This window comes from Marmota flaviventris, chromosome 5 (assembly GCF_047511675.1).
Source record: "Marmota flaviventris isolate mMarFla1 chromosome 5, mMarFla1.hap1, whole genome shotgun sequence".
In the NCBI taxonomy this organism is placed as follows: domain Eukaryota; kingdom Metazoa; phylum Chordata; class Mammalia; order Rodentia; family Sciuridae; genus Marmota; species Marmota flaviventris.
The window spans coordinates 25,377,850-25,394,935 of NC_092502.1; the positions used below are offsets into that span (position 1 = coordinate 25,377,850).

At 39.0% G+C, this 17,086-nt stretch overlaps 1 protein-coding gene across 1 annotated transcript in view; it reads left to right on the forward strand.

Moving 5' to 3' along the window:
* The window catches only part of Gemin5 (gem nuclear organelle associated protein 5), a 43,651-nt gene extending 28,627 nt beyond the window's left edge, over window positions 1-15,024 (forward strand). Inside the window, exons 21-28 of the mRNA XM_027938640.2 lie at window positions 241-388; window positions 3,539-3,658; window positions 4,170-4,380; window positions 6,424-6,675; window positions 8,686-8,848; window positions 9,406-9,898; window positions 12,665-12,761; window positions 13,307-15,024. Of these exons, the coding sequence (XP_027794441.1) occupies window positions 241-388; window positions 3,539-3,658; window positions 4,170-4,380; window positions 6,424-6,675; window positions 8,686-8,848; window positions 9,406-9,898; window positions 12,665-12,761; window positions 13,307-13,474 (1,652 nt within the window). The 3' untranslated portion in view covers window positions 13,475-15,024. The remainder of the gene's footprint in view (window positions 1-240; window positions 389-3,538; window positions 3,659-4,169; window positions 4,381-6,423; window positions 6,676-8,685; window positions 8,849-9,405; window positions 9,899-12,664; window positions 12,762-13,306) is intronic.
* The last annotated feature ends 2,062 nt before the right edge of the window (window positions 15,025-17,086 follow it).

A 17,086-nucleotide genomic window follows, 5' to 3' on the forward strand; every position in this document is an offset into this window, starting at 1 on the left:
TTAATACTTTTTTGTGTCTTTTGAATAATATAAGCAAAGGAACTATTTATGTTTTGAACATGGAAGTGAAAAGAGGCAAAAGAAGCAACTGATCTATAATGGCAGTTGAATCAACATCTGAATGTTCTGCTTAATGCATTATCTAGGGAAACAAAATTTTCAGCCCAAATGTACCTGCTCCCTCCTCCCCTTCCATAAACCTTTTTTTTTTTTTAAACCACTATCTTTCCTTTTTTTCAGCTGGCTACCATGTATGGCTATGGGCTGTGGAAGCCTTTGCCAAACAGTTGTGTTTCCAGGATCAGTATGTCAAAGCTGCCTCTCATCTGCTTTCTATTCACAAAGTGTATGAAGCTGTGGAGCTGCTCAAGTCAAACCACTTTTACAGGTTTGTATGGTCCTAGAATTTATCCAGTAGTTGTACATAATATAATCTAAACTTTAAAGCAATGTAAAATGAAGAAACTACACAAAACAGGTAATAGATGAACAAGTTATTACAGTGGGAACTCCCTACTCCCTTTTGAAGCCCGCCTGTGAAACGAAACAGGATCTTTTGAGCCACTACAGAAGTTCTCCTGACACCCCTCCCCTTTTTTTTAAATAAAAATCTAACATTCCACATTTAGTTGAAATGCCTTTCCTCTATTCTATCCTAATTCCCTCTTCTCTAGAAGTAACAACATTCCTGAGAATGATACGAATCTTTCCCATATATATTATGTTTCACTATACTACATATGTAATTACCAAAAACAATATGAGAAAAATAGTTCTTGTACATAGCATACAATTGGGTCTTGTTTTTTCCCAGTCTGATATCACTGCCATTTAGTTGGAAGGTTAGACCATTTATATTTAATGTAAATATTGATGTGGTTGATTTAAATTTACTGCCCTGCTATTTGTTTTCTATTTGTCCCATTCTTTTTTTTTTTCTTCTTTTCCAGTTTTCTTTTGGATGAACTGAGTGTTTTTAATTTCTAAGTATTTTTTTTAATTTATTTTTTAGTTGTAGTTGGACACAATACCCCCATTTTTTATTTATTTTTAATGCGGTGCTGAGGATTAAACCTAGGGTCCCATGCCAGGCAAGTGCTCTACCGCTGAGCCACAACTCCAGCCCCTTAATTTCTAATTTAAAACTGTAATATTGACTTATTAGCTGTATATTCTTTACTTTTTAGTGGTTCCTTTGGAGTTTGTATTGAGTATTTTTAATTTATCACAATTTATTTTCAAGTAAATGTGTATCATTGTACTTCCTTCTTCCCATCCTGTCTGCTATTTTCATATGATATTTAATATGTTGTACATGTAATAACCCCTCATTACACTATGAATATTTTGCTTTAAACAATTCTTTACCTTTTAGTGATTTTTTAAGCATTTATATTTATCCATGTTTATTATTTCCTAACATTTTTCTTTCTTCTATGTAGATCCAAATTTCCATTTGCTATCAATGTCTTCACTTGAAGAACTTCCAACACTTTTTTATACTATGTTCTGCCAGCAACAAATTCTTTGTTTTTGTTGTTGTTGTTTGTTTGTTTGTTTGTCTTGTCACTGCTTCAGCAGTTCTATTTTCTCCTTTTTTGAATTGTTCTTTACTTGACTGCTAAATTTCTCTCTTTGCAGGAACTGTGGGTTTTTGGTTTTTTTTTTCTCTCATTTTAGGACTTTTCTCTCATTAATTTGCAGCAATTCGATATAATGTGCTTTGGTGAGATTTTCTTTTGCTTATCCTGGTTAGGTTTTGCTCTCTTCCTTCAGAGAGTGTTGAAGTTTGTTTTGTTTTGGCAAGTTGAAGACATCTAGATTTTTTTCATGACATGGTCTAAGCTTTTTTAGGGCAGGATTAGAAAAATCCATAGCCCAGAAGTAGTTTAGCTCTTCTACCTTCTGAAGTCTTCACTGAATTACCTTGTGTTATTCAGCAACTCACAAATCTGATGTCTCCAAGCTCTGAATGAGCTCTGGGATCGCTCAGCTTATGGTTCCCTAAATGTCCTTTGTTCATCCTTAAGGAATGTCCTACACATCATGGCTTTGTATTTAGCCAGAGACTAAACAGAATCCCATGCAGAATTTTGGCAGTCTTTCTCTGGACAGCTTCTTCCTTTCTAGTATCCTGTCCCTCAAATTCCATTTGTTCTGTTTCTCCTCAACTCTTGAGTCTGCTGAATCTTCACTAAGATTCCACTTAGAAAGTGCTTTAGATAGGAAGTCATTGTCACAATAGGGCTCACATTGTTCCTTTTCTCTTGGAGATGACAGCTTTGCACTGTTGAAAACAATTGTTTTGGGCTGGGGATGTGGCTCAAGTGGTAGCGCGCTTTGTCTGGCATGCGTGCGGCCCGGGTTCGATCCTCAAGCACCACATACAAACAAAGATATTGTATCCGCCAAAAACTAAAAAATAAATATTAAAAAAAAATTCTCTCTCTCTCTCTTTAAAAAAAAGAAAACAATTGTTTCATACAAATTCTACTCAGTGTTTAAAAAAAGTTTTATGGCAAGGGAGTAATTCTGGTCCCAATGCTCCATTACAACTATAGATAGAAGTCCTGCAATACTTCTTAAATATTTAATCTAAAACACTTTTATTCCAGCTATAACTTTATTTTGCCGCAACTCAGAATTTGTACACCATTTGGAAAATATTAGTTTGCTGAGTTATACAGATCTTCCAAATGTTGACACAGTTCATTATAAAAATATTTTTTTTTAATCACATTTCTCTGTAATCACCATCAATCTCATAAGAAAAGTCTTTATCTTTTGGGAAGCTATCAGGTTCCCAGTGTTTTCTAAAATTTGAATCTTCACTAGCAAGCTTAGATTTTATCGTTGGCAATGGTTACTGTTGATTTCCCTACAGTGATAAGCTTGCTTTGTTCATTTTTAAGAAAACATCTTTCAGATACCCAACTCTAAATAACACTGATCTGTTAGGGGTTTTTTTTGTTTTTTAAAGAAATGGGGTGCCATGAAGAAAGCAACTTGTTCAACTTGCAGTTCAGGTTTTTATTAGAGACAGTCATTCTTTGGAATACAGCAAAGAACATAAAATGTTCTTCCCATTTTGTCACATAAATTTTAAAATGTTGGCTTGAGGGGTTTAGTAAAATTAGTAATGTTTAATTAGTATCACTTTCTTGATTCCTGATCACATGACACCAGTTTATCCACCATAACTTTTCACAATCAGTGCAAATGTCAGCACACTTTTTAAGAGGCACATAACCTCTTTGCATTATTATGAAAATAGTTTTGACCTCATGAACCCTCAAAAGGGCCTTGAACCCCTAAGGAATCCATAGACCATTCTGTAAGAACTTCTGGCTTGATGAAGATTGAACAAAATCATGTGTTTTTAACTTGCCAGTGTTACGGAGGAGTTCCGTTTTTTACAGGAAGTTGGAACATTACAGACAACATAAAAGGGACAGTTTATTCTTCCCTGCAGTCCCTCCTGGGACTTCCTAGAAAGGAACCTTTTGGTGTTGGCTAAAGTATCTCTTCTTGCCTTTAGGGAAGCTATTGCAGTTGCCAAGGCTCGGTTGCGCCCAGAGGACCCAGTCCTGAAGGACCTGTACCTCACCTGGGGAACCATCCTAGAAAGAGATGGGCATTATGCCATAGCAGCCAAATGGTAAGCTCGAGGGAAGCATGGGTGACCTAGGAACAGCCTCCACCAGCAAGAGCAGGACAAAATTAAAGTACAAGTCTAGAAGTGGAAGCAAAGTAGCTAGAAAATGTTTAAAAATGTGTATTAAACCCAACTTCACAGGATTTAGAAGGATCTGACTGTTTGGTATTATATAAGTCATCATAACATCTGAAAACCTCAATAGCAGGCCCAGAGATTCTGCCATTTTCTAGTGATGTTTTATACCTTTCCCAATAAGGAGAATGGAGAGAATGACCCTTCTGTTTGGATTCAGATTGGCTCTCATCCAGGTTCCCTATATTCTTAACTCAAGCTACTGTCTGTCACACACCATGCTGAGTTACACTGGCCTGACCCTTCACAAAAACAACCAGACGCAGTGGCACCTGAGGCCATAGCAAAGTGGACAGAAAGAAGTAATGCTACCCTCGGGTGGGCAGGGATAGGTGCTCTGATGACAATGCCCTGTTTGGGTTTTGCCTTCACATTACAGCTATTTAGGAGCCACTTCCCCTTATGATGCTGCCAAAGTTTTGGCGAAAAAAGGGGATGCAGCATCACTTAAAACAGCGGCGGAGCTGGCTGCAATCGTAGGAGAGGATGAGTTGTCTGCTTCTCTGGCTCTCAGATGTGCCCAAGAGCTGCTTCTAGCCAAGAATTGGGTGGGAGCCCAGGAAGCCTTGCAGCTACATGAAAGCCTACAGGTCAGTCTTATTTTCTCCTGGGATTTAAGAGGGATGAGTCCCAAATCCTTTTCTAGTCAAATCCAAGTGAATAACCCCAATTGCACAAACTCTTAATTTTATCCTTAGAAGTGTCTAGCAAGCCCTGGCCATTTTATCCCACTGAAGTACCATGTCTTCTCAGTTACTGTACTTACAAGAGGTAATGTAGACATTCACAGTAATTCCCTTTGCTCATCAGTTTATACAAAACATCTGTGAAACTGGGCACAGTGGCACATACCTGTAATCCCAGTATTTTGGGAGGCTGAGACAGGAGAATCGTGAGTTCAAAGCAGCTTCAGCAATGGCGAGGCGCCAAGCAACTCAGTGAGACGCTGTCTCTAAATAAAATACAACATAGGGCTGGGGATGTGGCTCAGTGGTCGAGTGCCCCTGAGTTCAATCCCCGGTACCCAAAAAAAAAAAAATCTGTGAATAGCCTTTAGGCCCCAGCCTCTGGATTATAGTCTAGTGTTTCTGCATTGATGTAATCACAGGGTCATCCTGGAAGGGAGAGCATGGTTGGCCTCCAACAAAAATCATGATGCTTTTCCTGTAACACCTCTCGTCAGCTGTAGGCTATAAAAAAATTATAAAAATATGTAGGGAAATAGAAGTGTTTTATTTCTTAAATGCTTATTTGTCCCTATGTAGCTAAAAATTAGTAATTTGATAGAAGATGTAGTTCAGTGGTGGAACACTTCCTAGTGTGCCTGAAGGCCTGGGTTTGATCCTCAGCAATAAAAAATAATGATGAGTAACTTACCAATGATTTTTTTTAACACATCAAAACTGAGATGACATTTAAAGCATTGGCACTCTTCACCCAGTTTCCAAAGAATATACACATTTGGTCCCTTTTAGATATCTGCTTGTCAGATACTAATGAAGTTGTTTTTAGTGTTGATTTTCTATTTCTTTGTTTTTGGGTTTGTTTTGTTTTGTTTTGATTTGATTTATACCGGCGATTGAACTCAAGCACTCAACCACTAAGCCACATCCCCAGCCCTGTGTTGTATTTATTTAGAGACAGGGTCTCACTGAGTTGCTTAGTTCCTCATTGTTGCTGAGGCTGGCTTTGAACTCAAAATCCTCCTGCCTTAGCCTCTGGAGCTGCTGGGATTACAGACATGCACCACCACACCCAGCCAGTAAAAAGTTTTTTAAATTCCTCTTCCCTAGCAATAGTAAATAGGCTTAAGACAGTTCCTAGCTGAGTATTTAAAGCCCAAAGAAAATGCTACATGGGGAGTAGCTTTCAGAAAGAGCAAATAAAAAATGGATGCACAAATGGTATATCTTAAAGAGTGCCACTGAGTTTATTTTTTATAAAATGACCAAAATCTGAAGAGACTTTAATTTACAGAAAAAAAAAAAGTCAGAACAGTTATTTCACATTTCTTTTTTTCCTTTGACACAGTATCAAAGAACAAAGGAGAAAAAAAAAAAAACGTATCAGCTGTACTAAATATTCTGAAGAGTGCATTTTGACTGTATGGTCTTTGCTTTTGTTCTGTATCAGATGATTCCCTTATAAACCTCCTTGGAGATGGTCCGTGCTCCGTGCCCCTCCCTCAGATCTGCAAAGCTTGTCTGTCCCAATACTTTCAGCCTTTATGCATTACTTCTGTATTCTTCATTCTGGGGCTTGGGAAGGTAGAAGGAACCTGATAAGCCCAGCCCATCTTTTCTCAAACTGGGCCACAAGTTTTAGGTGGCTGGCCTTATATGTGGCTTAAATTATAGTAAAAGATACTATAGTTGAGGATTTGTTATAAAAATGGTTTCTTGGGCTCCAAGGACCAAAGGATGGAATTCCCCCAAAAGGCCCCTGGAAAATATCCATTAGACTCTGCCTCTTTTTCCCACTCATATATCACTTGACTTGAACAGGCAGTTCACAATGATGGGCCTTGGTTGCTGCAGATGCGAAGGGGAATACTTTCAAGAACGGGGAAAGCTCTCTAGGGAATCAACTGCTTTTCTGTGTAATGCTTTCTCCTCTTTGTTGTTGGATCCCAGAGTCAGAGACTGGTGTTTTGCCTGCTTGAGCTCCTGTGCAGGCATCTGGAGGAAAAACAGCTTCCAGAAGGCAGAGGCTTCTCTTCTTACCACGCTTGGGCCATAGGCACCGAAGGGCCCTTTGTGCAGAGAGTGACTGCAGTGTGGAAGAGCATCTTCAGCCTGGACACCCCAGAGCAGTATCAGGCTGTCTTTCAGAAGCTGCAAAACGTCCAGTATCCATCTGCCACAAATAACACTCCCTCCAAACAGGTACCTGGGTATCTATGCCAGCACTTGATATTAATCACTCAGTAACAAGGCTTCCTTAATTCATGTCAGTATAATAGGGAAGCAAGTGAAATACAGGTTGCCTTTCAGAAGAAAAACAAGGCAGGTCCAGAACCCCTCAGATTACTTAAAGCCCTTTAGCTTTGAAATAGTCTTGGGTCAGTATTTTTTTTTTCTAAGTCTGAATAGTATGGAGAAAAACAGAATAATGTAAATACACATATTCATTTGGGGTTTTTTGTTTGGTTCAAAAGTAGGAAAAAAATTGAAATCACTGTTGTTCCTTTTCTCAGCCCCATCCCCATTTCCTGGCTCATCAAAGGCAGCTTCTGTGTTGTACCATATATATTATTTTGTGACTTGTTTATTTCAGTGGCCACTGTAAAATTATCCATGTTGAAACAAAGAGATCAAGTTTATTTATTTTGATTGCCTATGTCCATTTTGTGAATATGCCTTGATTTATCTACATTTTCTTAAATATTTTTTAGTTGTAGATGAACACAGTGTCTTTATTTATTTATTTATATATTAAATAAGTGGTGCTGAGGATCGAACCCAGTGCCTCACACGTGCGAGGCAGGTACTCTACCACTGAGCCCCAGCCCCTACATTTTATATATATATATATATTTTTTTTTTTTTTTAATTATTATTGATGGACCTTTATTTTTATTTATTTATTTACATGTGGTGCAGAGGATCAAACCCAGTGCCTCACACATGCTAGACAAGTACTCCACCACTGAGCCACAACCCCAGCCCCCTACATTTTAAAATGAAAGGATCCTTTTATATTTTTAAGGGGAAAAAAAAAAAAAACCTTTGGAAAACAGTCTGGCAGGGTTTTTGTTGTTATTTTATCTTTTGCAGTTCTGGGTACTAAACGACAGGATTTCATGTTGTACAGGCCGGCCTCGAACCTGCAGTCCTTCGCCTCAGCCTCCCAACTAGCTAGGATTACAAGCATGTTTCACCAAGGCTGCCCTAGTTTTTTCTAAAGTTAAATATACATGTACCGTGTGACCCAGCAATTCCATTGCTTAGATATTTCACTATAAGAAATGAAATCAGGTGTCTATATGAGTACTTGCATACAGTCATTTGTAGCAACTTAGTTCACAATAGCCCAAACTAGAAACAACCCAAATATTCATCCACTGGTAAATCCATATGCAGACAGAGGTGCATTTGGGCCAGGTGCGATGGCACACACCTGTCATCCCAGCAGCTCCAGAGGCTGAGGCAGGAGGATCATGAGTTCAAAGCCAGCCTCAGAAACTTAAGCAAATCCCTAAGCTACTTGGCAAGACCCTGTCTCTAAATAAAATACAAAAACAGACTGGGGATGTAGCTCAGTGGGTAAGCCCCCGCCTGGGTTCCTGGGTCAGTCCCCGGTACCTCAAAAAAAAAAAGGTTCATTTATATAATTAAATATTTTTATCAGTTAACAAAAGGAACACATTTCTGCTGCACAAATAATGTCAGTGAATCTTGAAAACATGCTAACTAAAAGAAACAAAAGACTATAAGATTCTATGGTCCCATTTATCTAAATTCTAGAAACAACAAAACTTAAGTGACAGGAAATAGATCGGTGTTCTCTAGGGACTAGAGTGAGGAGTACAGAATAGTTTTGATTAATGAAGGTGTTCTATCTTGATTTTGGTGATACGTTACTGAACTATACATTTGCCAGAATTCATCAAACTATGTATCTAAAACTGGTTGATTTGTATCTTAATTATACTGTCAGTTTTGATTTTTATTATAGCTTTTATTTAAAGGAAATGAAAATGTAAAGGCATTTTCTCAATGTGATACTTTAATTCCAGACATTGTATGTTGCTATGAAAGTAGATATGAAAGTTTCTTATGGGGAAGCAAAGATGGGTTGTGAAAATGGGACCTTTCAGAATTGTGACTTGAGTGTACCTACACGCAGTGCCTGCCACAAAAGGAGGTTTAACTGAAACTCTGGCCCCTCTCCAGCTCCTGCTTCATATTTGCCATGACTTGACCTTGGCAGTGCTGAGCCAACAGGTGGCCTCCTGGGATGAGGCTGTGCAAGCACTGCTTCGGGCTGTGATCCGGAGCTACGACTCTGGGAACTTCACCATCATGCAGGAAGTCTACTCGGCCTTCCTCCCTGATGGTAAGTGACCCCCATCTCTGCCTCTGGGGCACATCCATTAATGAACAATCTATACACAGCTGTGTCACCAGGAGTATCAGGGTTATTAAAAGATGAAGATTGGCCAAGTTGTGTCATTTGATAGCAAGTTTGAATTCTCTAATTCAAGCTCCTAAGAGGTAACCAGGATGTCTACACTATTTTCCTTTACCTGCCACCTTACTGCCTTCCCAGTTTAAGAGGAACAGAAATGGTAATGCGTCACAAGCTAGTAAGATTAGAAAAGCACAGTAAAAGACCTTCCTTAAGCTGCACAGTTCATCACTGAAGTAAATCATTGTGATTTTTTTCAGAGCACATTGTGATCTTACCTCAGTCACTGTGCCCCAGAGCCTGCAGTAAGACAGATGGCATACTGTCCCATGCCAGGAACTACTTAGCTTCAGTTGGCTGTGGGGAGAAGCGTGGGATTCCTGCTGTCCTTTTCCTTGGGGTGTTCCTCTTGGGTAACAGGGCAAGATGCCAGATTTCTGGCAAATAGAGAAACGTACAACTCGGTACTCTCCTTCTTCTCCTAGGCTGTGACTACCTAAGAGACAAACTGGGTGACCATCAATCCCCAGCCATACCAGCTTTCAAAAGTTTGGAGGCCTTTTTTATTTACGGGCGTCTGTATGAAATCTGGTGGTCTCTCTCCAGGCCTTGCCCTGAGTCCAGTGACTCGGCGAGGGCTGGTCATGGGAGGACTCTCTCTGTTGAGCAGCTGGACAGTGCCAGGGCTGAAGAGACTGACCCTGAAGCTGCTCCTCAGCCAGAGCCAAGCAGACCTGCAGAACTACTATTGAGACTCACAGAAGAAAGTAAGCGAGTGCTAAGTGCTTGTAAGGAGCTCTTTTCAGAAAAGCATGCCAGTCTCCAGAACTCACGCAGAACTGTTGCTGAAGTCCAAGAGACTTTAGCAGAAATGATCCGTCAACACCAGAAAAGTCAGCTCTGTAAATCCACAGCCAATGGTCCTGATAAGAATGAACCTGAACAGGAAGAAGACCTTGCTAGTCCTCAGAGCCAGTGGTAAGTACTGAGTTGAGCACAACACAGAATGAAAATTATCCTCGTGAACTCTCATGTCATTATGTCTCAAGTACATGATGTAAATGATTGGAGTCATTTGGAAATAGCATAATACAGTATTTAAATTAAATTCCAAAGGCACTGACTTCGAAATGAGTTGTGAGTTCTAGGGTCTGGCCCCACCAAATAACCTCAGATAAGTCTCTTTAATGTCTCAGCTTTAGTTTCCTCACCAAGGATATACCAGAGCCTGGCAGACGGCACAGTCCTATAATCCCAGCTACTCAAGAAGCTGATGAGACAGGAGGATCTCAAGTTCAAGGCTAGCCTGGCTAACTGAGAAAGACCTTTTCTCAGAATAAAATTTTAAAAAGAGCTAGGGATGTAGCTTAGAGGCAGAAGTTCCTAGCTTTAGTACCACCAAGAAAAATGAGGCTACCAACTCCTACCTCCCCCACAAAAAATCAGTCATATAAAATGTGGAGTCACATGACTGCATCATTAATGAAAAATAATTCTATTATTCTATGCTATTAAACACACACACACACACACACACACAAAGGATAGTGTATAAAACTGGACACTTAGATGACAAAATCTAAATTATGGGATGCTGTCACTTCCTAATCATGTCCAGTGAAAACAGGCCAGTGGAGGATGGGAGCCAATCACTGACCACTACAGAGCTTTGCTGGAAGCTTCACAGTGACTGATAATTTCTGCTTGGTTATTATGCTAAGTACCTTTTACCTTCATTATGTTCCCTAGCACAAAGCCCAGAAAATACTAGAACAATCAATAAACATAGCTATTATTACTACCTTAAAAAAATTAAAACTTTGAAGCCTTAAATCCTTTCAAAATGCTCCCATGAAAACATGGGTTAGGGCTAAAGTTGTAGCTCAGTGGTAAAGTGCTGCCTGGCCTACACAAGGCCTGGGTGGATTCTAATCTGTGGCTCTTAGAGTTGAATCACAGGACCCCTTTAAGAAGCTTAAGAAATACTCTGTGCAGAAAAAAAATAATGCATCCACACATCTCTGTAGTTAGGAGCCCTGGCTCAGTGTAACCATCTTCTAAAGAAACCTAGGCCTACATTTGACTTCAGTCAAATGCAGAAAAGTCCTAAATTATTATTATTGGAGCTGTGTGTCTGAAGGATTTGGAAAATGGTGAAGAACAATAGTACATTTTGAAAATTTTATGTCTGGGCTTGTGGTGTATCTCAGTGGTAGAGTGCTTACCAGGAATGCATGAGGCCCTTCCTGCCTATGAGTAAATCACCTCAAATTAAATTGCCATCTCTTGATCTCAGTTATTTGTGAGAAAAGTTACCCAGGCACACCAGGTTCAGTGGCACTGTGATCCCAGTGACTCAGAAAGCTGAGGCCAGCCCAGGCAACTTAGGGAGAACCTGTCTCAAAATGAAAAAGAAATGAAAGGTCTGGGGAGGTAGCTCAGTAGTAGAGTACCCAAGATTCAATCCCCAGTGTCATGGAGGGTGGAGGGAGATTACCCATGCATAGCAGATAACCCAGTTCAAAATAAGTAAAGGACTTGAATAGACATTCCTCCAAAGAGATATACAAATGTCTGGTAAGCACATGAAATAGACTCAACATCAGTAATCATTAGGGAATGTAAATCAAGACTTCAGTGAAACAAAAGGCACATCATATCCATTATGATGATTACTATAAAAAGAAAAATAGCAAGATATAATCAGGCGTGGTGGCATTACATAATTGTATTCACAGCAGCTCAGGAGGCTGAGGCAGGAGGATGGCAAGTTCAAAGCCAGCCTCAGCAAAAGTGAGGTACTAAGTAATTCAATGAGACCTTGTTTCAAAATAAAATACAAAACAGGGCTGGGGTTGTGGCTCAGCAGTAGAGCGCACACTTAACATGTGCAAGGCTCTGGGTTCAATCCTCACCACCACATATAAATACATAAATAAAATAAAGGTATTGTGTCCAACTACAACTATAAAAAATAAATATTTTTTCAAAAAATAGGACTGGAGATGTGGCTCAGTGGTCAAGTGCCCCTGAGTTCAATCCCCAGTATCCCACCCACCCCCTGCCAAAAAAAAAAGTGGCAAGTGATGATGAGGGTACATTAGAAATTAGAACCTTTCTGCAGTGTTGGTAGGAATATAAACGAGACAACCACTATGGAAAACAATAGGCAGTTCATCCAATTAAAAACAGAATTACCGTATGATCTAACAATTTTACTTCTGGATATACAGCCAAAGAATTAAAAAGCAAGGTCTCAGAATTGTATAGCCATGTTTATAGCAGAGCCATTCAAAAGAGCTAAAACAAGGAAACAACCTAAATATCCAGAGAGAGAGAATGTCAAAATTTCCCTCCTTGCTTATCTACAACTCTTGAGAATGAATCTTGAGGATATTATGCCAAGTGAAATAAGCCAGTCACAAAAAGATAGAGACTATGATTCCAACTGTATGACAGAGTAGAGTGGTGGCTGCCAAGAGGGGGGAAGCAGAGAATGGAGAGTTATCATTTAATGTGTGTAGAATTTCAATCTTACAAGATAAAAAGAAACAGATTTCTGGGTGTGGATGGGAATGATGATTTTACAACATCAGGGGAAAGTGTTCAATACTACAGAACAAGTGTACTTAAAAATGGTCAAGATAGTGAATTTTATGATATGTGTATTTTACCGTAATAAAAATAATTAAGGGGGAAAGTTAAAGGCAAGATACCTGACTTGTACTTTATTATTATTACTAGTAAAGAAGAAAAAAATGAGATGGTCTCTCTGCCTGAATTAACCAAAAGGCTTACGGAGGCAAACAAAAGAATGGCTGACTTTCCTGAGAGCATTAAGGTAAGCTCTATAAGCAGTACTTCTGATAAGACACTACTTTTTGTGTTATCACTTGACTCTACAGATTTTTAAAGGTAATCTACTTCTCTCTTCAAAGAGTCTCTAAAATCTAAATATTTATGTACTTAAAAATTTAGGATCCAGTTGTTTCTGGTTAGCTAAAATGTTTTGTGGAAATGAAACTAGAATTATTGATCACACAAGATAGTCTGAAAACTGAGTCCAAAGAGAAATCAAACATTTTACAATTGGAAGGTAAGAAGTAAAATGTAAATGGTGCCACATATTTGATAGCTTACAAATATGTAAGAAAATTGGCTGTGGCTCTAGAAGAAGAGCAGCAGCATTTTTTGAGTTGATTTTAGTAGGCCACTAGAAAAATGATCACTTGACAAGGAAATCTAGTAGCCACCCTAGTTTTGCATGTCATTTATGAGAGAAATGGTTCAGTCCAGCCTGAGAAGAATGATTAGATGAATCTGGATTAGTAGTGTCGTCTGTGGCTCTTTTGCAAATGTGTCTTTATTCATCCTTACATCTTTCAGACCTGGCCCTTCCCAGATGTGCTGGAGTGCTGCCTCGTCCTGCTTCATATTGGGTCCCAGTACCCTGGTTGTGTGACCCAAGAAATGCAACAACAGGCCCAAGAACTCCTTCAGAAATACAGCAACACTAAAGCTTACAAAAGACACTGCCAGACCTTCTGCACGTGAACTTTCAGGGACCTTGCAGAAACTGTGCCACAGAATTATTGACATCTTTCAACTCTGCAGTTACACCTCGCCAGGCATTCACTCTGATCCCTAGATGTGTTTTCAGTAATCCAGACTAATACAGTGAGGGTGGTTAAGCTTGAATCAACTGTCTACCCTTAGACACAGTGGAGTCTGACTTGGAACTCAAAATCATGGGAAGCCAGCAATAGTTGCTCAGAACTAATACCTGCAGAGTGATTATGTCATCTCTAAAGCCTTATGCAGGTTTCACCCAAAGAGGAGAAACTTTTGTAACCACCCAAAGTGTTATGTTCTTGAACACAGCTACCTTTATAAATACTTCACCTGATCGTAAACAACTCATTTTTGTTGAAGGTGGAATTGCCACATTTTATGGCTATTGGTATAGTTTTGTTTTTAATTATTTTTATTAACCTAGGTTCTCCCACACATACTCTTTCCAAGACTCAAGTTTGAATGTGATATAGGCCTTTCTCATCATGTTGACTCTTGATCCTTCATCTGAACTTTAGGTTGAAAGTTTGATTTTATTGTTTTACAGAATTGCTTATTTGGACAAATCAGTTACTAAAGCTTTACAGCAACAAATAATTATCTCAAATGTGTGTTATCCCTTCAGTTTTGTGACAAATGATTGATGGTGATCAATTAGCTCAGGAAGAAATTATTTCAGTGATTCTTAATCTTTTGTGGTCACAGAACCCTTTTGAGAATTAAAACCACAAATACTCTTTGGAGAAAAATGCATATTCTTAATTTTATGTATATAAGTTTTGGATCATTGGACTACAGTCTTACCACAAAGGAACCCTAATACTATTTAATTACAAATTGTTTTTTTTTTCTTTAATATTTTTAGTTGTAGATGGACACAATACCTTTGTTTATTTATTTTTATGTGGTGCTGAGGATCAAACCCAGGGCCTCATGTGTGCTAGGCAAGCGCTCTACCACTGAGCCCCAACCCCAGCCCCTGTAAATTCTTATTCTTCCTTCTGCAGATTTAAACAGTTGAACAATATTTCATATCCAGTTACTAAGACAGGAAAATTAGACAATCTCAGGTGGGGGAGGGAGTACTCCTTCCCAATAATTTAACTGTTTTCTTTTAAGATTCATTGTGAAGGCTTTTTTGCTTGGGTATCTAGTTTTTCAATTAATTCCTAAGGTTGGAGTTGTAAAAACAGCAAGAATGAAATTAACAGGGACTCTCAAATAAGAAAAAGGCTTGAGAGACAGTTTTGTTTAAAAGACATTTGTAAGTGCCTAGCTTTAATGTTTAAAAAAATGCTAAATCACAAAAAGGAAATACAGTAAAATTTAAATCCTCATAGTCCTTTACATAGTAACTGAACTTTAATAAGAAGATGCAGTGGTCCTAAGGGTAGAGAATCTCTGAATGCAAAGATAAATGGGTGTGGCTAACTGCAGACTAGATGGCAGGTTCCACAACAAATTTAAAAAAAAAAAAAATGTATTCCCTTCCAACTTGAGTAATGAGCAGTTATTAAACTAGAAATTCCAAACTCCTGTGTGATTCACTAAAACATTACCTGTGGGAGGAGGAACTCTGCACAAATACAAATACTGCTTGGTAAGACCCAAGAATTGCTACTTGAAAACTGCAGTAAAAACAAGGCTGTCTCCTATCGATGGTCCACATTTCTCCCTTGAATGTGTACTTCTAACTTAACCCCAAAAGATGTCTCTCCCTTGAGATATCCCTTCTCCCTTGAATGTGCATCTGCTTTCCTCTCTGAAAAGGAAAAAAAAAAAAAAACAATAGCAGAAGTATAACAAAAACAACTCATCTTCCTCTTAAACTCCTTCCCTAGTCTAATACTGTATAGTATGTTTATTATAATTTGAGTAAATAATTATCATTTATATCTCCCTAATTATCAGAACCATAATAAGCCAGAGCACCAAGCAGATGACTCAGGTACTTAAGTGGCAAAGCAGTCGTTTTGGTTCTTCATCTCTAATTTCCCCCTACCCCTACAACATCCCAGATCAACATCTGGTTACCACCACCTAGTTACCTGGATGATTGCAGTGGCCTTCCAGAGTTTCTCTGAATGCACGCTTATTACTAATTCTCCATTCTTCCTCTAGCTTCATGAGTTCCCTTCTTAACAACCTTTCCCATGAGTCTTGCGGGGGGAGGGGGGAGATACAAATCTTCAATGTAGTTTACATGGGCAAGCCTGTTCCCATGCCACCTCTTGGCTACTATCATCCTGTTCCTAGATTCCAGCCACAATAGTCTTTATTGCTGGAACACACCAACTTTAATTCTGTCACCTCTGGGGGTTTACCTATATTGTTCCCCTGGATGACTTAACCCATTTTTAGTTCTCAGCCTAAATGCCCTTTCTCTGAAAATACTCCCTCAATGTCAACCCCAGTTACTCATACGTTAAACTCTATTTGTATGAATTATTTACTGTCTGACAACACAGGGAAATTGTAAACTCCAGGGAGGGTAGAGACCCTAGCAAGTGCCCAGTACTTTGTAGGTGCTCAATGAGAATTCACTGACTTGAATAAATGAGAAAATTAATTCACTGGTAGCTTGGACTTAAAAGAGCTCTAAAGTGACTTCATTCATTCCAGCAGTGGCTTGTGGTTGACAGTCCACCTTACCAGAACAACAGAACACGGGAATTCAAAATATTGGGCAATATATATAGGATTGAACTATACCCAAAGTTGACCCTTCTACGCCATGCTTTTCTGAAAATGACTACTTACACACTATGCAGAGTTCTGGCCAGTTCTTTAGTTAAAACCACTTTAATAATCTCAAGCCTCTCCCGTGCAGTGATCAGACCTCTACTCAACATTTGGGTTCCTCAACCCTTCATCTCAGCATTTCTCCTGACATGTAATTCTGTTCTCAGTTGTAGAAAAGATAAATCCCTATTTTAATCCAAATTTGGAAGGACACCTGTAAGAGACTCATTAGTGCCAGGGTTCCTTGACTGCTGAGTGCAGCTTTCCAAATTTTACAGTAATAAATATCCTCTTATACACGACCTCCCTCCCAGCCAAAATTAGATCTGCTGGGCACAGTGGTACAAGCCTGTAGTCCCAGCTGTACAGGAGGCTAAGGCAGTAGGACAGCTTGAGCCCAGGTGTTCAAGGTTGGCCTGGGCAACAACAAAACCCAGACTGGATACAAATTTTTAAATATTAGCTCTGTTTTGGATTTATAATTCCACATTTTTATGCAGTAGAATAGAAAGACAGAAACAATACCCTGAGCCAAGTCTAGCATACCTCACATTCGTACATCCTAAAGAATTCCATTAATTAACAACAAGCTAATCCACCAAAGATGATGAGTGGCCCCAGAAAATAAAATTGATTTCGTAGCAAGGCTTGACAGCAGCGTAAGAAGCAGACAATTCTGTCCACTGGTGCTCCTTAGTAAGTTCCTACCAGATGAAATGTTTTGAATGTAACATAATAAAGGCAAGACCCTTCCGCGTCATTCCATCTTCCAAAGACCAAACCTTCATGCCAGTGGTTAAAAAAATCTTTATTTTACAAAATTAAAAACATAAATTATATTTACAAGCATCT